The sequence below is a fragment of the Pristiophorus japonicus genome, chromosome 16, assembly GCF_044704955.1.
Source record: "Pristiophorus japonicus isolate sPriJap1 chromosome 16, sPriJap1.hap1, whole genome shotgun sequence".
In the NCBI taxonomy this organism is placed as follows: Eukaryota; Metazoa; Chordata; class Chondrichthyes; family Pristiophoridae; genus Pristiophorus; species Pristiophorus japonicus.
Window position 1 is genome coordinate 42,791,142 of NC_091992.1, and position 23,605 is coordinate 42,814,746.

General features: G+C 45.2%; 1 protein-coding gene across 1 annotated transcript in view; it reads left to right on the top strand.

Annotated features, from left to right (window-relative positions):
• The first annotated feature begins 20,308 nt into the window (after window positions 1-20,308).
• LOC139226465 (claudin-4-like) overlaps window positions 20,309-23,605 on the top strand; it is a 60,802-nt gene continuing 57,505 nt past the window's right edge. Inside the window, exon 1 of the mRNA XM_070857255.1 lies at window positions 20,309-21,063. Coding sequence (XP_070713356.1) covers window positions 20,573-21,063 — 491 coding nt within the window. The 5' untranslated portion in view covers window positions 20,309-20,572. The remainder of the gene's footprint in view (window positions 21,064-23,605) is intronic.

Consider the following 23,605-nt stretch of genomic DNA (forward strand, 5'->3'; position numbering starts at 1 on the left):
ACTTTAGCTCTCCATGTACCAAAGTGGATCACACCATCCTACATTGTTCAGCTCTGTGGGACTCCCATTGCATAATTCCATTCCTATCTATCCAAATGTAGCCAAAGCATTTCCTACAATGGCTTCTCTTCCAACCCCACCGTTAACTCAGAATACAATCTGAGTTTATGGCCCCTCAGATTTGAGGAGGCAAAGATGGGAGCTGCACCGGGGGATGGCAGACTGATAGTTTGCTGGAAATAAAGGATGAAAGATAGAGTTGACTGCATGGTTTAGAAGATCAACTGCAGCAGAGAAGTCATAGCGAATGGAGATCTAGAAGTGGGGGATTTAAGAATGTGCATTTAAGGGTCCTAGTAGTTTTAATTAGCGGTCAAATTAGTGGGACGGTAGGAGGGGACAAGGATGTAGTAGTAAAGAAGATAAGAAAGTGGTCAAAGATAGATCTTTTGATGATTGAGACTACAGTTACAGATAAACCAAGAGATATGATGAGGTCAAAACGGTTGCCAAGAATATGGGCAGGGAAGGTTATGTAAAAGCTGTGATGGAGATATGGCAAGAGAGTGGTGAATTCAGAGCAGAGGCGGAGCGACAGATGAGCTAAAGATTAAGGTGAAGTAAAGCGGGGACAGCTCTGAATAATGTTGCAGTCCATGTTGCAGCTGATGACTTCTTGAAATAAACCTCATTCAATACTGCAGATAACATAATGACAAAAATGAAGCAGTTTGTCTAGATTTAACTTGGTATTACCTTCTTTAATTCTTTCACAGTATATAAAAGCTTCACTGACCAAAATTATATTCCAGCTTAACTTGATACATTTGTTACGAGTGTCAGGCAGTTGCCAGAGAGAGGAGTCAAATCATTCAATTCAAGAACAAACATCTTGTGTGATTTACTCAAATAGATGTTTGATTTGCAAATTCTTTTGAGCTTGACAGACCGAAATTTAAATTCACTGTGTTCTGATCACTTTTTTTTTAATCAAAGAGTCTGTGTGGAACCTTTACAGAGAGTTAATTAGGCAGATAACTGCTGTAGATCGTGAAAGGTTAGAACCAACTGTAAGAAAATTACTTTTAACTTAAGTTAGGACAGCAGTTACAAACTATTTATTATTTTTTACTACACAAGAAGCTAGCTAAATTAGCTATACTGTTAAAAGATGTAATGCTGCTATTATTTGTTCTTTTGCTGTCTAATAAATTTGTTAGGCAATTAAAACCTCAGCCAAAATCGTGCTACCTTCTGAAGACTAGGAGGATCAATAAAGCAATGGAATAGAAGCAGTAGCTGAAATAAACTGTTCATTGCCTGAGAAAACTATAAATTGTATCTAGATATTGAGACAAGTGAACGTAACAGGTCAGAGTTTTAAAAAATGTTTGCAAAGAGTAGCTTAACATCACTTGACTGTCTGTAGGGGAGGAGTTTGGTGAGAAATTTTCCAGTATGTGATCATAGCTATTTTAAACGGGTTAATGCCTCTATTAAAATGCCAGAGGAATTTCATATAGGTGTGCTGGTATGTTGGTTATTGATACCACATAATTCTACTCTTTGGAGATTTACATGTAGCCTGTTGTATCCCTCGGGAGTTGGGTGCATTGAGTAGGGTCCGTGATAGGATAGTTTACAGTATGGTTTGTGGAAGGAGTTGCTTCAATGACGAGAATAATCTTTTCTCATTCCATGCTGTTCCTAATTTCTTTCAATGTTCTTTTGATGTTGATGAGAGTTATTATGTCTTTGGCAGTGATTAAGTCACTGAATTAGAATAATACACACACACACATAGCCGCACATATTGAATACATAAGTATTAACTCAGGCTGTTAACAGCCCCATCAAATTCTGTACACCCTTGGTGGTCAGAGTTTTTTTCCTCATCAATTTTTATCCTTCCCTCCTCTTCAGAAGGTATTTCTACAATCCTGTTGGCTGCCCTCCAGTACCTTATCCAAATGGGTATGACTCATTAATGGGACTAAAGGCAGATAAATCCCCTGGACCTGATGGCTTACATCCTAGGTCTTAAGAGAAGTAGTGGCAGGGATTGTGGATGCATTGGTTGTAATTTACCAAAATTCTCTGGATTCTGGGGAGGTCCCAGCAGATTGGAAAACTGCAAATGTCACGCCCCTATTTAAAAAAGGAGACAGACAAAAAGCAGGAAACTATAGACCAGTTAGCCTAACATCTGTGGTTGGGAAAATGTTGGAGTCCATTATTAAAGAAGCAGTAGCAGGACAGGACATTTGGAAAAGCAAAATTTGGTCAGGCAGAGTCCCAAGGATTTATGAAGGATTTATGTTTGACAAATTTGCTGGAGTTCTTTGAGGATGTAATGAACACGGTGGATAAAGGGGAACCAGTGGATGTGGTGTATTTGGACTTCCAGAAGGCATTTGACAAGGTGCCACATAAAAGGATACTGCACAAGATAAAAGTTCACAGGGTTGGGGGTAATATATTGGCATGGATAGAGGATTGGCTAACTAACAGAGAACAGAAAGTCGGGATAAATGGTTCATTCTCTGGTTGGCAATGAGTAACTAGTGGAGTGCCGCAGGGATCAGTGCTGGGACCCCAACTATTTACAATCTATATTAACGACTTGGAAGAAAGGACTGAGTGTAACGTAGCCAAGTTTGCTGATGATACAAAGATGGGAGGAAAAGCAATGTGTGAGGAGGACACAAAAAATCTGCAAAAGTACATAGACAGGCTAAGTGAGTGGGCAAAAATTTGGCAGATGGAGTATAATGTTGGAAAGTGTGAGGTCATGCACTTTGGCAGAAAAAAAAATCAAAGAGCAAGTTATTATTTAAAGGGAGAAAGATTGCAAAGTGTCGCAGTACAGCGGGACCTGGGGATACTTGTGCATGAAACGCAGAAGGATAGTATGCAGGTACAGCAAGTGATCAGGAAGGCCAATGGTATCTTGGCCTTTATTGCAAAGGGGATGGAGTATAAAAGCAGGGAAGTCTTGCTACAGCTATATATGGCTGCACCTGGAATACTGCGTGCAGTTTTAGTTTCCATATTTACGAAAGGATATACTTGCTTTGGAGGCAGTTCAGAGAAGATTCACTAGGTTGATTCCGCGGATGAGGGAGTTGATTTATGAGGAAAGGTTGAGTAGGTTGGGCCTCTACTCATTGGAGTTCAGAAGAATGAGAGGTGATCTTATCAAAACCTATAAGATTATGAAGGGGCTTGACAAGGTGGATGCAAAGAGGATATTCCCACTGATGGGGGAGACTAGAACTAGAGGGCTTGATCTTAGAATAAGGCGCGCCCATTTAAAACAGAGATGAGGAGGAATTTCTTCTCTCAGAGGGTTGTAAATCTGTGGAATTTGCTGCCTCGGAGAGCTGTGGAAGCTGGGACATCGAATAAATTTAAGACATTAATAGACAGTTTCTTGAGTGATAAGGGGATAAGTAAGGGGTTATGGGGAACGGGTGGGGAAGTGGAGCTGAGTCCATGATCAGATCAGCCATGATCTTATTAAATGGCGGAACAGGCTCGAGGAGTCGTATGGCCTACTCCTGTTCCTATTTGTTATGTTCTTATGTTCTTATTTGCCACCTTTGTATGAGTGTCATCACACTTACTGACAGGAGAAAACAACTTTTCCCCTCTTAATTAATTAATTGTAGCAATTCATCATCATCATAGGCAGTCCCTTGGAATCAAGGAAGACTTGCTTCCATTCCTGAAGTGAGTTCTTTGGTGGCTGAACAGTCCAATACGAGAGACACAGAATCTGTCACAGGTGGGATAGATAGTCGGTGAGGGAAGGTGTGGGTGGGACTGGTTTGCCACATGTTCTTTCCGCTGTCTGCCCTTGATTTCTGCATGCTCTCGGCGTTGAGACTCGAGGTGCTCAGCGCCTTCTCGGATGCACTTTCTCCACTTAGGGCGGTCTTGGTCCAGGGACTCCCAGGTGTCAATGGGGATGTCGCACTTTATCAGGGAAGCTTTGAGGGTGTCCTTGTAGTGTTTCCGCTGCCCACCTTTGGCTCGTTGCAGTGAAGGAGCTCCGAGTAGCTTTTTTAAAATTTCAAAATATACTTTATTCAAAATTTGCACAATACATTGGAAGGCAGTTCAGTACATTTGGATGCGGTCAGCAATTCCATACAATACATTTGGATGCTAGCGGCAGTTCCGTTCAATAGATTTGCTTGCTTTACATTTTGAGGTACATTTCAGTACAATTCAGGATACATTGTAATACAGTCATCATATTGCTTTACTAGTGGCACTATACGGTACAGGGAATGGGTGAGGGTACAGTTACATTTCTTTGCAACATACATTACGAAACAGAACTTGCATTATACATAGCACTACATAGGTTTTTTCAGATCACGGTGCTCTATGTATACAAAAAGTTTACAAGGACAGCCCGAGGGGAGTTTTATACTGATTCCAGCCCCTGGGGTTATCGTGGTGGAAGGGCTCCGGGCTCCGAGTAGCTTTTTTAAAATTTCAAAATATACTTTATTCATATAAAAATTTGTACAGTACATTCAAAAGCAGTTCAGTACATTTAGCTGCGGTCAGCAATCCCATGCACTACATTTGGGTGCTGACGGCAGTTCCGTTCGATACATTTCCTTGTTTTTCAGTTCAAGTACAATTCGGTACAATACGGGATACATTGTAGTACATTCAACAAATTACATTACATGTGTCACTATACAGTACACGGAATGGGTGACGGTACATTTACATTTTTCTTTTCAATGTGCAATACGAAACAGACCTTGCATTGTACATGGCACTACATAGGTGTTTAGAGATCATGGTGCTCCATGTACACAAAAAAGAAGTTACAAGTACGGCCCGAGGGGAGTTTTGTACTGATACCTGCCCCCAGGTTTACCGTGGCAGAAGGGCTTTAAACTGTGGCCCTTCCCCACCGTGCCTTTGCGGCGAATGCACCAATTTTAAGTGCGTCCCTCAGCACGTAATCCTGGATCTTGGATTGCGCTAATCTGCAACACGCAGACGTGGACATCTCCTTGCTCTGGAAGACCAGAAAGTTTCGGCAAGACCAAAGAGCGTCTTTGACCGGGTTGATGGCCCTCCAGCAGCAGGTGATGTCTGTCTTGGTGTGTGTCCCTGGGAACAGCCTGTAGAGCACAGAGTCTTGTGTTACGGAACTGCTTGGGATGAACCTCGACAGCAACCACTGCATCTCTTTCCTAACCTGCCTTACGAAGGCGCAATCCTGAAAGAGATAGGTGACAGTCTCGTCTGCCCCGCAGCTGACTCGGGGGCACCGTGCCATGCTGCTGAGATGTCGGCTGTGCATAAAAGCTCTGACAGGTAAGGCCCTCCTCACCGCCAACCAAGCTACGTCTTGGTGCTTGTGTGAAAGCTCTGGCGATGAGACGTTCTGCCAAACATGTTCGACAGTCTGCTCGGGGAACCACCCGACAGGGTCCACCCTCTCCTTCTTTCGTAGGGCGTCCAGGACGTTACGTGCTGACCACTGTTTTATGGCCTTGTGGTCAAAGGGGTTTTTTGTGAAAAACTTTTCCACGAAGGACAGGTGGACAGGCATGGTCCAACTGGTGGGGGCATTTCACGGCAGCGTGGACAGGCCCATCCTTCGCAACAAAGGGGACAGGTAGAACCTCAGCACGTAGTAACACTTGATGTTTGTGTACCGGGGTCTGTGCACAGCTTGATGCAGCCGCACACAAAGGTGGCCATCAGGATGAGAGCCACGTTCGGAACATTCTTTCCTCCACTGTCCAGAGATTTGTACATTGTGTCTCTGCGGACACGTTCCATTTTGGACCTCCAGACAAAGTGGAAGACGGCCCGGATAACTGCCGCGGCACAGGAGCGAGAGATGGGCCAGACCTGTGCCACGTGTAGCAACCCCGAGAGCACCTCACTCCTGATGACCAGGTTCTTTCCTGCCATGGAGAGGAAGCACAGCTTCCACCATCCCAGTTTTTGCTTCACTTTGGCGATACGCTCTTCCCAGTTTTTGGCGTACGCCCCGTCCGCTCCGAACCATATTCCCAACACCTTCAGGTAATCTGGCTTAACGGTGAAGGGAATAAAGGATCGGTCGGCCCAGTTGCCAAAGAACATGGCCTCGCTTTTGCTGCGATTGACCTTCGCTCCCGAGGCCAGTTCAAACTGGTCGCAGATTGTGAGCAATCTGCGGACCGACTGCGGATCCGAGCAAAAGCTGGCCACATCATTCACGTACAGGGAGGTCTTGACCTGAGCGCCTCCGCTGCCTGGGATCGTCACCCCTCTAATGCTCGCATCCTTCCTGATGGACCCGGCAAAGGGCTCGATACAACACACAAACAAGACAGACGAGAGAGGACAGTCTTGCCTGACTCCAGATCTGATCGGAAAGCTTTCAGTTTCCCAACCGTTGATTAGAACTGCGCTACTGATGTCTCTGTAGAGCAGTTGGATCCAATTGTGGATACATTCCCCAAACCCCATTTTGGAGAGCACGTCCATCAGGTACGTGTGCGATATCCTGTCAAAGGCCTTCTCCTGGTCTAAGCTGATTAAGCAGGTGTCCACCCCCCTATCCCGCACGTAGGCAATCGTATCCCCAAGTAGCGCCAGGCTATCAGAGATCTTCCTGCCGGGGACAGCGCAGGTCTGATCCGGGTGGATCACCAGCTCCAGAGCAGACTTGACCCTGTTGGCGATGACCTTTGACTGGATCTTGTAGTCCACATTGAGCAGCGAAATCGGCCGCCAGTTTTTGATTTCCTCCCTCTCCCCCTTCTGCTTGTAGATGAGGGTGATGATGCCTTTCCTCATTGATTCTGACATACTGCCGCCAGCCAGAAGCATTCTCTCGTACACTTCCAGCAGGTCTGGGCCCATCCAGTGCCACAGAGCCGAATAGAACTCGACCGGTAAACCGTCGCTTCTGGGAGTTTTACTCGTCGCAAGGGACCGGACGGCCTTTGTCATCTCGTCCAGAGTTAACGGGTGGTCCAGATTCTCCCGCTCGCTGTCATTTAGGACCTCCGTAATAGACGACAGGAACGACTGGGAGGCCGCGCTGTCTGTGGGCTTGACGTCATACAGCCTGGCATAGAAGGATTTGCTGATCCTCAGCATGTCAGGCTGCGAAAACGTCACAGAACCGTCTTCTTCCTTTAGGCTGGTGATCACAGAGCTCTCCCTGTGTATCTTTTGGAAGAAGAAGCGCGAATACGTCTCATCCTGCTCGACGGAGCGGACTCTGGAGCGGAAAATGATTTTGGAGGACACTGAGGCAAAGAGCGAGGCTTGCTGGCCCTTCACCTCTTCGAGTTCCTCCGCGACATCGACCCCCATCGACTGCAACAGGAGCAAGTTTTGCATACTCTTCTGGAGTTGGGACAATTCTCTCTGTCTCCCTCTCGCCTCCTGAACACCTTTGAGGATGAAGAACCTCTTGATGTTTGTCTTCATTGTTTCCCACCAATGCATCGGGGAATCGCAGAGGGGTTTTACGGTAATCCCTCTTGAGTTCCTCCACATTTTCCGGAGTCAACAGTTTCCGAGCTCCGAGTAGCACACTTGCTTTGGGAGTCTCGTGTCTGTATCAATTATGCTGCTGCCCTTGCACAAGTTAGCCCTGGAATTGATCCTACCTTTTCTGGTTTGTATGGCACAGCTGCTCAGGTGTGGCTCAGTAATTTAAAGGGTTAATAACTAAGCTTGAGTGTTATTATGCAGCAAGGTGAATGCCTGCAGTTCAAATAGACACACAACACTGATCATGGATGATTACTCAATGTTGTCCCTACTCCACCTATCATTCAGTAAAATTTCAGATTCACACTGAACTTAACCATGCACAGCCCAGAGAATTTGCATGGGAAGAAGAGACATTTAAAATAAATAGGGTTGAATACAAAGAACAACTAAAGAAAACGAAAAGGCTGCTATTAGATCAGCAATGTCCAATGGAAAAAAGGATTGTAGACAACTGTGGCAGTAATAGGAAGAGCTTTTTTTTAGTTATGTGAGGCGTCAGAGAACTATCAAAGACTGTATTGGGACAATGAAGGGAGTTCAAGGACAGGTTACAAAGGACTCACTAGGTATGGAGGAAATATATTAAATGAGTACTTTGCATCAGTCTTCACCCTTAAAGATGATGCTCGAATATTAGAATGTAATAATTCTAGTTTGGTTAGTAATATTAACATAGATAAACATATTGTTTTAGAAAAAATTAAAACTTGAAAATAGATAGAGCAGCCGGGCCGGATGATATCCACCCGAGGGTCCTCTGGGAGATGGGACATGTGCTGTGCGAACCCCTGGCCTGTATTTTTAATAGCTCACTGCACGCTGGAATGGTTCCTACAGATTAGAAGGAGGCTAATATAGTCCCCACTTTTAAAAAAAAGTGACAAGGCAGACCCGGGTAACTATAGGCCCATTAGTTTAACATCAGTAATAGGGAAGATGCTTGAAGGAATCATAAGTGATTTGGATACGGAGGGACATATTAGGGGCACCCAACATGCCTTCATAAAAAAGAGGTCATGTCTCACAAATCTAATTATATATTTTTTTAAATTTACAAAGTTGGTGGATGAGGGAAGCCCAGTAGACATTGTTTAGTTAGATTTCTAAAAGCTTTTGATAAGGTACCGCATAAGAGGCTTCTTTATAAGATTGGAGCCTTTGGTATTCGTGGAAATATATTGAGTTGGATTCAGAACTGGCTGGCAGGATGCAGGCGAAAAGTAATTATGGATGGATTTGGATTTGTTTGGAGATCGGTCACCAGTGGTGTTCCACATGGATCAGTATTGGGACCATTGCTTTTTACTATTTTTATTAATGATCTGGATCTTGGAGTTGGGGACACAATTTGCTAATGATACCAAGAACTGTGCGAGTTTTAGAACTGTAGAAGCTGCTCGTCTGCTTCAGATAAATCTTAATGCATTGCGAGATTGGACTCAAGACTGGAAAATTATGTATAAGAACATAAAAACATAAGAAATAGGAACAGGAGTAGACCATACGGACCCTCGAGCCTGCTCTGCCAATCAATAAGATCATGGCTGATCTGATCATGGACTCAGCTCCACTTCCCCGCCCGCTCCCCATAACCCTTTATCTCCTTATCGTTTAAGAAACTGTTTATTTCTGTTTTAAATTTATTCAATGTCCCAGCTTCCACAACTCTCTGAGGCAGCGAATTTCACAGAATTACAACCCTCTGAGAGAAGAAATTTCTCCTCATCTCTGTTTTAAATGGACAGCCCCTTATTCTAAGATCATGCCCTCTAGTTCTAGTCTCCCCCATCAGTGGAAACATCCTCTCTGCATCCACCTTGTCAAGCTCCCTCATAATCTTACACGTTTCGATAAGATCACCTCTCATTCTTCTGAACTCCAATGAGTAGGGGCCCAACTTACTCAACCTTTCCTCATAATTCAACCCCCTCATCCCCGGAATCAATCTAGTGAACCTTCTCTATACTGCCTCCAAAGCAAGTATATCCTTTCGTAAATATGGAAACCAAAACTACACGCAGTATTCCAGGTGCGGCCTCACCAATAACTTATATAGCTGTAGCAAGACTTCCCTGCTTTTATACTCCATCCCCTTTGCAATAAAGGCCAAGATACCATTGGCCTTCCTGATCACTTGCTTGCCTGCATACTATCCTTTTGCGTTTCATGCACAAGTACCCCAGGTCCCGCTGTACTGCGGCACTTTGCAATCTTTCTCCATTTAAATAATAACTTGCTCTTTGATTTTTTTCTGCCAAAGTGCATAACCTCACACTTTCCAACATTATACTCCATCTGCCAAATTTTTGCCCACTCATTTAGCCTGTCTATATTCTTTTGCAGATCTTTTGTGTCCTCCTCACACATTGCTTTTCCTCTCACCTCCTAATCATCAGCAAACTTAGCTACGTTACACTCAGTCCCTTCTTCCAAGTCGTTAATATAGATTGTAAATAGTTGGAGTCCCAGCACTGATCCCTGCGGCACCCCACTAGTTACTGGTTGCCAACCAGAGAATGAACCATTTATCCCGACTCTCTGTTCTCTGTTAGTTAGCCAATCCTCTATCCATGCTAATATATTACCCCCAATCCCGTGAACTTTTATCTTGTGCAATAACCTTTTATGTGGCACCTTGTCAAATGCCTTCTGGAAATCCAAATACTGGTTCCCCTTTATCCACCGTGTTCATTACATCCTCGAAGAACTCCAGCAAATTTGTCAAACATGACTTACCCTTCATAAATCCATGCTGACTCTGCCTGACCGAATTTTGCTTTTCCAAATGTCCTGCTACTGCTTCTTTAATAATAGACTCCAACATTTTCCCAACCACAGATGTTAGGCTAACTGGTCTATAGTTTCCTGCTTTATGTCTGCCTCCTTTGTTTTAATAGGGGTGTTACATTTGCAGTTTTCCAATCTGCTGGGACCTCCCCAGAATCCAGGGAATTTTGGTAAATTACAACCAATCCATCCACAATCCCTGCTGCTACTTCTCTTAAGACCCTAGGATGCAAGCCATCAGGTCCAGGGGACCTATAACTTAGATAAGTGCAGTGTTATGTTGGGGTGTATCCTTAGGACAATTAGGTATAAGATGAGGCGTACTGTTTTGTCCTTATTCAAGACCTTAGTCAGGCCGCACTTGGAATACAGTGTCCAGTTTTGGTCTCCTCATTTGGTGGGTGATACTGAGGCTCTGTAAAGGCTACAGAAGAAGGCCACTAGACTACTTCCAAGTCTAAAGCATCTTAGTTATCAAGATAGGCTTGAAGAGCTGGGAGTCTATATCTTAGATCAGCGTAGACTTTGGGGGGATCTAATTATAAGATATTAAGAACATAAGAAATAGGAGCAGGAGAAGGCCATTTGGCCCCACGAGTCTGCTCCACCATTTAATAAGATCATGGCTGATCTGATCATGGACTCAGCTCCACTTCCCTGCCCGCTCTCCATAACCCTTTATTCCCTTATCGCTCAAAAATTTGTCTATCTCCGCCTTAAATATATTCAATGACCCAGCCTCCACAGCTCTCTAGGGCAGAGATTGAGGTTTATAAGATAATGAAGGGAATAGATGGTGTTCCAGCTGACAGTTTATTTCAATTAAATAGGTTAGGCAGGACCAGGGGTCACAAATTTAAGTTGTCTAGGGCTAGATCTAAATTAGATGTCAGGAGGTGGTTCTTTTCCCAGAAAATAGTAGACCTCTGGAACAAACTGCCATTTCATGCAGTGGATGCAGACTCACTGAATTCCTTCAAGCGAAAGCTGGATTTGTTTCTGGCTGCAGCGGAGATCAGCTCTTACAGAAAGTAGGTACTGCAGGGAATGATCTCCTGGACAAGTTTTGATCACCTAGATGGGACGGATTCCACAGTCTATAAATTGTCAGACTGCTTGTCCGACATCCAGTTCTGGATGAGCAGAAATTTCCTCCAATTTAATATTGGGAAGACCAAAATCATTGTTTTCGGTCCCCGTCACAAATTCCCTAGCCACTGACTCCATCCCTCTCTCCAACTTCTGTCTGAGGCTGAATCAGACTGTTCGTAACCGTGGTGTCATATTTGACCCTGAAATGAGCTTATGACCACATATCCACAGCATAACTAAGACCGCCTATTTCCTGCTCTGTAACACCACCTGTCTCCGCCCTTGCCTCTGCTCAACCGCTGCTGAAGCCCTAATCCATGCCTTTGTTACCTCTAGACTTGACTATTCCGAAGCACTCCTGGCTGGCCTTCCACATTCTACCCTATGTAAACTAGAGGTGATCCAAAACTTGGCTGCCCATGTCCTTACTGGCTCCAAGTCCCACTCATCCATCATCATCATCATAGGCAGTCCCTCGGAATCGAGGAAGACTTGCTTCCATTCTTAAAATGAGTTCATAGGTGGATGAACAGACCAATACGAGAGCCACAGACTCTGTCACAGGTGGGACAGATAGTCATTGAGGGAAGGGGTGGGTGGGACAGTTTTGATGCACGCTCTTTCCGCTGCCTGCGCTTGATTTCTACATGCTCTCGGCGATGAGACTCGAGGTTGGTACACTCATAATAAAGGATGAAACTGAGTACTGTGTACAATGAGCAAGTGTGACTTTAGCTCCTTTAATAAGACTCCAGAGTGCAGGTACCTTGTGGGTGGCCTGCTTATATAATGTGCTCCCAAGGGATGCTGGGATCCCTTCTGGTGGTCAGGTGTTATACAGGTACAAATACATTACATCACTCCCCTGTGAAGTCAACAGTACACATATTTACAAGGTGAGACGATCTGGGGCTTTATGCTCCCTTGTCGATTGTCTTGGTACAAATGCAGGTGTGGGTGAGTTGGTCAGTTCTTCACTGAGCTGATGGGCAGCCCGCCTTGCCGGGCTGCTGGGGATGATGAGTTCAGCATCGTGGTCAACCATGATGTCAGTTGCCACTTGTGTATGTGTTGGAGGGTCAAAGTTGGTGGTGTGCTCTTTGGGTTGTTCGTAGCTGTTGGTGAACCGCAACTTGATTTGGTCCAAATGTTTTTTATGCGTTTGTCCATTGGCCAATTTGACATGAAACACCCTACTCCCCTCTTTGGCTGTGACCGAGCCAGTGAACTATTTGGGACCATGTCCATAATTAAGCACAAACACAGGATCATTGATCGTAATATTGCGTGACAAATTTGCGCAGTCATGGTACACACTTTGTTGATGCCGCTTGCCATCCACGTGATCATGGAGATCAGGGTGGACAAGAGAGAGCCTTGTTTTGAGTGCCCTTTTCATGAGCAGCTCAGCTGGGGGAACCCCGGTGAATGAGTGGGGTCTGGTGCAGTAGCTGAGCAGCACTCGGGACAGCCGGGTCTGCAGGGAGCCTTCCGACACTCGTTTCAAGCTTTGTTTGATGGTCTGAACTGCCTGTTCTGCCTGGCTGTTGGATGCGGGCTTGAACGGAGCAGATGTGACATGTTTGATCCCATTGTGGGTCATGAATTCCTTGAATTCAGCACTGGTGAAGCACGGCCGATTGTCGCTGACTAGGACATTAGGCAAGTCGTGCGTGCCAAACATGGTTCGTAAGACTTTCAATAGTGGCCGTGGACGTGCTTACTGACATTATTGCACATTCAATCCATTTTGAGTAAGCGTCCATGACAACCAAAAATATTTTGCCTAGAAATAGGCTCACATAGTCTACGTGGATCCTCGATCACGGTTTGGAGGGCTACGACCACAAACTTAGCGGCACCTCTCTGGGTGCAATGCTCAGCTGAGAGCAAGTGTTGCACTGGCGCACGCATGACTCTAAATCTGAGTCGATGCCGGGCCACCACACATGGGATCTGGCTATGGCTTTCATCATTTTGATGCCTGGGTGGGTGCTGTGCTGTTCATGTATGAACGTATCTCTGCCTTTCTTGGGCAAGACCACGTGATTGCCCCACAGTAGACAGTCCGCCTGCAGGGACAACTCGTCTTTGCGTCTGCGGGATGGCTTAATTGCCTCCTGCATCTCCACTGGGACACCGGACCAGCTCCCATGGAGGACCACAGTTTTTTATCGACAGTAAAGGATCCTGGCTGGTCCAGGTCCTGATCTGGCGGGCTGTAACTGGGGACTTCGCGTTCTCGAATGCCTCCATGACCATGAGCAAGTCCGCTGGCTGTGTCATTTCCACTCTGGTAGTGGGCAATGCCAGCCGACTGAGAGCATCTGCGCAGTTCTCTGTGCCCGGTCTGTGGTGGATTACATAGTTGTATGCCGACAGCGTGAGTGGCCATCTTTGGATGCGGGCAGAGGCATTGGTATTAATCCCTTTGCTCTCAGAAAACAGTGATATGAGCGGCTTGTGGTCAGTTTCAAGCTTAAACTTGAGGCCAAATAAGTACTGGTGCATTTTTTTTACCCTGTAGACGCACACCAGAGCCTTTTTTTCAATCATGCTGTAGGCCCTTTCAGTCTTGGACAAACTCCTGGACGCATAAGCGGCTGGTTGCAAAATCTCCGATTAATTAGCCTGTTGTAACACACACCCGACCCCGTATGATGACACATCGCAAGCTAGCACTAATCGTTTACAAGGATTATACAGGACAAGCAGTTTGTTTGAACACAACAGATTTCTGGCTTTCTTAAAGGCAGCCTCTTGTGAATTCCCCCATACCCAGTCGTCTCCCTTGCGCAGTAGCACATGTAGAGGTTCAAGCAGGGTGTTTAACCCAGGTAGAAAATTACTGAAATAGTTAAGGAGTCCCAGGAACGACTGCAGCTCCATCACGTTCTGTGGTTGCGGTGCGTTCTTGATGGCCTCCGTCTTTGCGTCAGTGGGTCTGATGCCGTCTGCTGCTATTCTTCTTCCCAAGAACTCGATGTCCTGTGCCAGGAAAACACACTTTGAGCATTTCAACCCGAGTCCCACGCGATCCAATCAACTTAGAACCTCTTCCAGATTCTTCAAGTGCTCCATAGTGTCCCGACCTGTAACCAATATGTCGTCCTGGAAAACCACTGTGCAAGGAACCAACTTTAGCAGGCTCTCCATGTTCCGCTGGAAGATTGCCGCAGCTGAGCGAATCCCGAACAGGCACCAGTTGTAGATGAATAAAACCTTTGTGCGTGTTGATGCAGGTGAGGCCTTTCGAAGACTCCTCCAGCTCCTGTGTCATGTAGGCCGAGGTCAGGTCCAGCTTGGTGAACGTCTTCCCTCCAGCCAGGGTCGCAAATAGGTCGTCTGCCTTGGGTAGCGGGTACTGGTCCTGCAGCGAAAAACGGTTAATCGTTACTTTATAGTCCCCGCAAATTCTAACCGTGCCGTCCTCCTTGAGTACCGGGACAATCGGACTGACCCAGTCATTGAATCCCACCGGCGCAGTGATGCCTTCATGTTGCAGCCTGTCCAGTTCAATTTCCACTTTTTCACGCATCATGTACGGTACCGCCCGTGCCTTGTGATGGATGGGTTGCGTACCGGGAACCCAATGGATCTGCACTTTCGCCCCCGAGAAGCTTCCAATGCATGGCTCGAACAACGATGGGAACTTGCTCAGAACCTGGGTACATGAGGCGTCGTCGATGGACGAAAGTGCTCGGATGTCATCCCAGTTCCAGTGGATTTTTCCCAGCCAGCTTCTGCCAAACAGTGCGGGGACATCCCCTGGCACAATCCACAGTGGGAGTTTGTGTACTGCTCCGTCATAGGAGATTTTGACTTCTGCACTGCCAATTACAGGGATTAGTTCCTTGGTGTAAGTCCTTAGTTTAGTGTGAATGGGGCAGAGCTTGGGCCTGTGTGCCTTTTTGCCCCACAGCCTGTCAAAGGCCTTTTTACTCATTACGGACTGACTTGCCCTCGTATCCAATTCCATATATACTAGAATACCATTCAGTTCAACTTTCAACATTATTGGTGGACATTTCGTAGTGAATGTGTGTACCCCGTACACTTCTGCCTCCTCCGTGCGAGACTCCAATTCAGCCTGATCCACAGTGGATCGATCTTCCTCTGCAACGTGATGGTTTGCAGGGTTTGCAGCTCGCCTGCACATTCGTTGGAAGTGTCCCATTGTTCTGCAACCATTGCATGCATATTGCTTAAAGTGGCATTGATGGGGCCGATGATCTCCTCCGCAGCGCCAACAAGGTGTTAATTGCCTCGCATTAACGATTGATGGCGGACTCTGGGTCAATTGAGGTCGGGCCACAGCAGCCGGCGTGTACGTTCTGCCTTGTACAGTTCTGCTCGAGACCAACGTTACTTTATACACTGTACTGGCCGAACTTCTTGACTCTGCGAAATCTGTTTGGTGTTGTCGCTGGTGGACATAAATGCTATCGTTATGGCTTTACTTAGATTCGGAGTTTCTACAGTCAACAGTTTGCAAAGGATTGTCTCGTGTCCAATGCCCAGTACAAAAAAGTTTCTGAGGATTTGTTTAGGAATCCCTCAAAATCACAATGTCGTGCGAGGCGCCTTAGTTCGGCGACATAGCTCGCCACTTCCTAGCCCTCCGATCGTTGCCACGTGTAGAACCGATATCTCGCCATCAAAACGCTTTCCTTCGGATTTAGATGCTCCCAGACCAGCGTACATAATTCTTCATAGGATTTCTCTGTCGGTTTTGCCGGGCCAGGAGATTCTTCATGAGGCCATAGGTTGTTGCCCCACAGACAGTTAGGAGGATCGCCCTTTGTTTGATAGCATTCTCATCTCCTTCCAGCTCGTTGGCCATGAAGTATTGGTCGAGTCTCTCCATGAAGGCCTCCCAATCGTCCCCTTCTGAGAACTTCTCCAGGATACCAACTGTTCTTTGCATTTTCGCGCGGTTTTTCGTTACCTTGTCGCCAATTGGCACAGTCATACTAAAGGATGAAACTGAGTACTATGTACAATGACCATGTGTGATCTTAGTTCCTTTAATAAGACTCCAGAGTGCAGGTACCTTGGGGTAGCCTGCTTATATACTGTGCTCCCAAGGGATGCTGGGATCACTTGGGATTCCAATAGGTGTGCCCTCTGGTGGTCAGGTGTCATACAGGTTACAAAGGGTTAAATACATTACAGAGGTGTTCAGTGCCCTCCCAGTTGCACTTCCTCCACTTCAGGTGATCTTTGGCCAGGGACTCTCAGGTGTCAGTGAGGATGTCACACTTTATCAGGGAGGCTTTGAGAGTGTCCTTAATAAGAACATAAGAACATAAGAAATAGGAACAGGAGTAGGCCATGCGGCCCCTCGAGCCTGCTTCGCCATTCAATAAGATCATGGCTGATCTGATCGTGGACTCAGCTCCGCTTCCCCGCGCTCCCCATAACCCCTTATCGTTCTGTCTTAAATTTCTGTCTTAAATTTATTCAATGTCCCAGCTTCCACAGCTCTCTGAGGTAGTGAATTCCACAGATTTACAACCCTCTGAAAGAAGAAATTTCTCCTCATCTCTGTTTTAAATGTGGGGCCCTTATTCTAAGATCATGCCCTCTAGTTCTAGTCTCCCCCATCAGTGGAAACATCCTCTCTGCATCCACCTGGTCAAGAGCCCTCATAATCTTATACGTCTCGATAAGATCACCTCTCATTCTTCTGAATTCCAATGAGTAGAGGCCCAACCTACTCAACCTTTCCTCATAATTCAACTCCCTCATCTCCAGAATCAACCTAGTGAACCTTCTTTGTACTGCCTCCAAAGCAAGTATATCCTTTTGTAAATATGGAAACCTAAACTGCACGCGGTATCCCAGGTGTGGCCTCACCAACACCTTGTAATGCTTCCGCTGCCCACCTTCGGCTCGTTTGCTGTGAGGGTGTTCTGAGTAGAGCACTTGCTTTGGGAGTCTCGTGTCTGGCATGCGAACTATGTGGCCTGCCCAGCAGAGCTGGTCAAATGTGGTCAGTGCTTTAATGCTGGGGATGTTGGCCCCACCAAGGTCCTCCACCAGCCTGTCCTCACCACACAGCACTGCCGCCCAGTCATCAAGATCCACGGTGTGGCCCTAGACAACGTGGACCACTTCCCATATTTCACGAGGCCCCTATCAACAAGAGCAGGCATTGACGATGAGATCCAACACCACCTCCAATGTGCCAGTGCAGCCTTCGGCTGCCTGAGGAAAAGTGTTTGAAGACCAGGCCCTCAAAACTGCCACCAAGCTCATGGTCTACAGGGCTGTAGTAATACCTTCCCTCCTGTATGGCTCAGCGACATGTACAGTCGACACCTCAAGTTGCTGGAGAAATTCCACCAATTATGTCTCCGCAAAATCTTACAAATCCCTTGGGAAGACAGACGCACCAACATTAGCATCCTTGACCAGGCCAACATCCCCAGCATTGAAGCTCATCTATCACCCCTGTGCTCGTTGACCTACATTGGCTTCCGGTTAAGCAAATCCTTGATTTCAAAATTCTCATCCTTATTTTCAAATCGCTGCATGGCCTCGCCCCTCCTGATCTTTGCAATCTCCTCCAGCTCCGCAAGATGTCTGCGCTCCACTAATTCGGCCTTCTTGAGCATCCCTGATTATAATCACTAGGTCCCAAGCTCTGGTACTCCCTGCCTAAACCTCTCTGTCTTTCTACCTCTCTTTCCTCCTTTAGGACGCTCCTTAAAACGTACCTCTTTGACCAAGCTTTTGGATACCAGCGCTAATTTCTACTTATGCGGCTTGGTGTGAAATTTTTATCTCGTAATACTCCTGTGAAGTACCTTGGGCTGTTTCACTATATTAAAGGTGCTATATAAATAAACATTGTTGTTGAGAGGAATTTCCCAGATTTTATTTTTCCCAAATTGGCCTGGGATTTTTTAATCTTTTTTTTAACCTCTCCCAGGAGATCACATGGTTTCGTGTGGGTGGAGTGTATATATTGTGATACACAAGGTATCGCAATTGTGTGGAACAGGCTTGATGGACCAGATGGTCTTTACCTGTCTATCATTGTTTGTATGTTCATATTTGGGACTGTACAGCATAAGCTCCCTCAGTGGGATTATGGATCTGGACTGTTCAGCAAGGTATCTCTGGATATGTGAGACTAGACAATTATGATCGGAAAATAAATGGGAACCCCTCACAATAGCAGTCAGAAGGCAGAGTGGGTACAATGCTCAATCACAATTGGAACACAGCATAGATATGATGCACACTATCAATCAGAGGACACAATGGGTGCAACGTACAGTATCAAAGGGCAGAGTTAATAAACATAGATGATCTGGTCATTATCTCATTGTTGTTCGTGAGAACTTGCTGTCTGCAAGTTGGCTACTGTGTTTCCTACATTGCTACAGTGACTACACTTTTAAAATAATTAATTGGCTGCAAAGTGCTTTGGGACATCCTAAGATTCTGCAAGGCGCTATATTAATGCAAATCTTTCTTTTCTTGCTTTCTTCTTCCGTGTCTTCTGAGTGATTTCCTCCACTTCTTCACAGTCAGTGGTGAGGTCTTTGATAGAAGATTCAGGACTGATTTGTGAGGAGATGAAATCTCTGAGTGAGTGTCTGATTTGACTTTGTACTCTGCATTCATGTACGGACATTCCCTGCAGCAGGAAAAGGTCTCGGCCAGAATGACAAAGTTGCAAATGTGGGTTTGTACCAACTGCATGCACGTAAAATCAGAACAAAGGGAATTGACTTACATATGATTGGAGGTGGTACTATTCATAGTCAGCAAAGGTACATGTTTTCGTCCGCCCAGCGTGTTGTAGGTTCACTCCTAAATACATTATCTGGGTTGACATTGCAAAGGAGTACTTCATTGTCAGAGATGCTGGGGTGATTTTCATTTTTACCGCTAGACAGAAAATGAATGGCATTGAATCTGCCGCCCATTTTACACGATCGATTTTCACTTCCATTGACTTCAACTGAAACAAAATTCGACGGAGTGTTAAATGAACAACAGATCCGCTACCACCGGCAGTAAAAGTGAAAATTCACCTCAATAAACCATGGCGTTTTCCGTTCTAGTGGCCAGAAAATAATCCGTGGCACTATTCAAAGAAAGCAGGGATCCACCAAAAAAAGCTGGCGATTTGCTGTTTGTATGGTCTTGCAGTGCTCAAATTGGCTGCAGTGTTTTCCTACATAACATCAGTGACTACACTTCAAAAGTAATTCAGTGAAGTGCTTGAAGATGTGAAAGATATTACAAATGAAAGATCTTTATTTTCCCACATTTTTCAATGTACTCTGACGGTAGGAATTTAGGATTTGCTAGACGAAAAAAGACCAAGGTTTATCTAGATCGCCTTCTATCATCCTGAAAGTCGCATGATACAACGATAGTTATTGACTAATCCAGCAATCAATGTCGATCGGAGCCAGACATGATACGAGGAAAAACCCATTGAGAACCACTGGTCTAAAATCAACTGCTCCTCTCTTTTGCTGAAATTGGTTCAAAAATTTGCAGTTTTTATTTATGAAAAATAAAAGCACACGTTGTTACACTGTCTTTTCTCTTTTAAAATGTTTCTCTTTACCAATGTTATCCTACTGTGCATTTCCAGCATTTCTCGTTTTTGTTTTGGATGTCTAGCATTTGCAGTTTTGTTTGTCATGTTAAGTAGGTGATTATTTCGATTCAATTGGGTGTATCGGTTGAGGGTGTAGCTCTGAATCAGTATTATGTCACAGAAACTGAGATAATTCATGGAACAGCTCATCAGATGTAACCTGACGTCAACCAAGGGCTGCTAAAATGCATTCAAACTACATAAATGCATCGCCCACATAAACCATTCCTCAATATATTTTGTAATCTCAATGATTTAGAAAATATTTTTTGGCATCCCTTCGAATGAAGCAGACGCACGTCTCGTGAGCCAGTTAGTTTAAGCGAAGGAAGCTAAAATCGAAATACAGTGAAACCCTGTGCCTCTAGTTTCGAGCGAAAAGGGGGAGGCAACTTAGGGCTGGAACAATGCTATCCGCCCACGTGTGTTGAATAAGTACCGTTGTGTTTGCGGCACAGCTCTCAGTACAGACCAAGACAACAGCTCGAACTTTCGTCTTCCACAGATTTCTGAACAGAACTGAGAATGGCATCAATGGGACTGCAGATTCTGGGCATAGCCCTGTGTGTGTTCGGATGGCTGGGGGCCATCATAACCTGCATCCTGCCCATGTGGAGAGTGACCGCTTTCATTGGAAACAATATTGTGGTGGCGCAGATTATTTGGGAAGGTCTGTGGATGAACTGTATTGTTCAGAGCACCGGGCAGATGCAATGCAAGGTGTACGACTCGCTGTTAGCTCTCTCCCAAGATCTCCAGGCTTCCAGAGCTTTGACCGTCATTGCTATTGTGGTGGGAGTCCTGGGCATTCTCATCTCCATCGTGGGAGGAAAATGCACCAACTGTATAGAAAACGAGGCAACAAAGGCCAAGGTAACAATCATATCGGGAATTATCTTCATCCTGGCTGGGTTGTTGACCCTGATCCCAGTGTCCTGGTCAGCGAACACCATCATCAAGGATTTCTACAACCCGCTGGTGACGGACGCCCAGAGGAGAGAACTTGGAGCCTCCTTGTACATCGGTTGGGGAACATCGGGTCTGCTGCTCCTCGGAGGGGCTCTGCTCTGCTGCTCCTGCCCTCCGAAGGACGATAATTCCTACTCGGCAAAGTATTCTGCGGCGGCTAGATCTTCAGCTCCGAGCAAGAATTATGTATAAAGGAACATATTAACCATTAACCAATGTTTGGGGGGAAAAATAACTTTTTCCTTCTCACAAATTTCAAGCGCATTTTATTTGGACTGTGAGGATCTCTTTCGAGACTTGCTACACAACTATTTTCTTAATTATAGTAGCGGTTCAAACGTCTTTTCTTCCGTTAAGTGAAATCTAAGTATGAATTAAAGTACGTTTTTCTCGAAATGTTAAGGACATCGATGTTAACTATTTAAAATAGGAACACGACTTAATTGTGGGTTTTAGTTCGAGTAATGGGTTTGTTAATTTGTTGTTAATAAAAACATGATGTTGCTTCGCGTGGAGTTTATGTGAAGATTTTGTTCCCCGGAGAGGGAGAATGGGACATTATGTACAATGATTGGATCCGGAGTTTTGCCGCTTTTTCTGTCAGTTCAATGATCCCGTCCGGCATTAACCTACACACCGATCTCTTTTATATATAGTTTATTCATTTTTTTAAATGTGTTTGCTTTTGTAATGTAATTACTTTTAATATTTGTCTTCTGTATTTTTCCTTTTCGTTTCCGGGTTACAACGTATTCGACTTAATTTAAAGTGTACGTGTTTCTAGCATAAATAAATACTAAGTTTGCTTCCCTAAGCACTGTGTCATGTGGTGATTTGAAACTATCCTCTGCTTAAGTTTAAATTTCTCTCGGAAACTGCTCCGGGAATGATAAGGTTAAAGTTGCCATGGTATTACAATTCTTTAGTCTTCTTGTTGTAGAGCCGAATATTTACCTAACCGTTCCAAGTAACTAGTCAAAGGTATCATATGACCAATTCCTGTCTGGTAATAAGGCAAACTGAACTCAGAACTCTGTGTGGCTCTGTTTGTGCGGGAGTGAATGTTACTCAGAGACCGAGGTGAATGGTAAGTCTTAGAGTGCAAGAGACATCAAAGTTCAAAATAGATCAGTTACATTTCTTTTTTTGGTTCCATCCTCGCTTGCAGGTGATGCTTTAGGGTATGGGTCCCTGGGCGGTACTACTTGCTGGTGCCTCACCCACTGAGTTTATGATCCTGTGCAGTGAAAATCGGTAAACTGACAATGGAGGGTATCTCACCTGAGCCCACTCGGGCCTCACAGAATACCCACACAGATTTTCTTGCAGGATACACAACGCCCCCTAATTCCATGGGATTAAAGGGTGCTTCTGATATTATATGAACATGCCACAGAAAAAAGCACGATGGAAACGGTCCCCGGCAACATAAGTAAGGATTATGGGGAGATGGTCCACAGTCAGGGGAGGGAGGGATCCGTGTGGGACCAGGAGGAACAAGCTCTTTTAACAATGAAAAAAACACTCCAAAGACTTGAGCACAAAGTCTGGGTTAACGCCAGAGCATTACTGAGGGGATGTTGCACTGGGGGAAGTGCCATCTTTCGGATGAGATGTGGATGTAAAAGATCCCATGACACTATTTCAAAGAAAAGCAGGGGAGTTAACCCCGGAGTCCTGGCCAATATTTCTTCCTCAACCAACACCACTAAAACAGATGATCTAGTCATTATCGTATTGCTGTTTGTGGGAGTTTGCTGTGCGCAAATTGCTTACAATTTCCTCCATTACAACAGTGACTTCACGTCAATTCACTTCACTTGGCTGAAAAGCTTGGGACGTCTTGAGGTTGTGAAAGGCGCTATATAATTATAAGTCTTTCCTTTCTTTAAAGACCCACTCGACAGGAAACTGATATGAGGTCGGATGCCCGTTTTACATACCATTAAGTGTTTTGACAACAACCCTGGCTGAAGCCGTGTTGCCTTATTGAAAGATGGTTTAACGGGGTTCGGACGCAACAGCTGGCTCAAGTGCTTCAAGCTCAAGAGACTGCCTTCCAGGCAGAATCCAAAGAATGGGTACCTCAGGAGCTTCAAGCTCAGGGAACGGCCTTAGAAGCAGAATTTTAGTGGCAGATAAAACAGGAACTGCAGGTTAATGAAGGTGTCTTTGCTAACATGGAGGTAGAAATTAAGCAACAGTTAAGCCAGAATGAACCAACTCTTACGCAACTCACAGCAGATAATTTAGAGTTTACACAATGGTTAATCCAAGAAGAGTTAGCCATGCAAGAGATAAGATCACAGCTAACACATGCTGTAATGATTGTACAAGAAGTCAAGCTAAGATTAGGTGAGCAAGGTATAGAATGTAAACAGCATTAGCAGGCATTAATGAGAAAAGTCAGAGCTAGAAAAGGAGTGCAATGACACAAGCAGAGTTAGAGGAAAAATAAAAGAAGCTAGATAAAACACGAAGTCAAAAGTAACAGCTGGAATTCGAACAAAACTATCCCTGGATAGAAGGAATACATGAGTCAGGTTAACAACAGCACAAGAGTATTGCTACAGAATTGAAAGCTCAGGA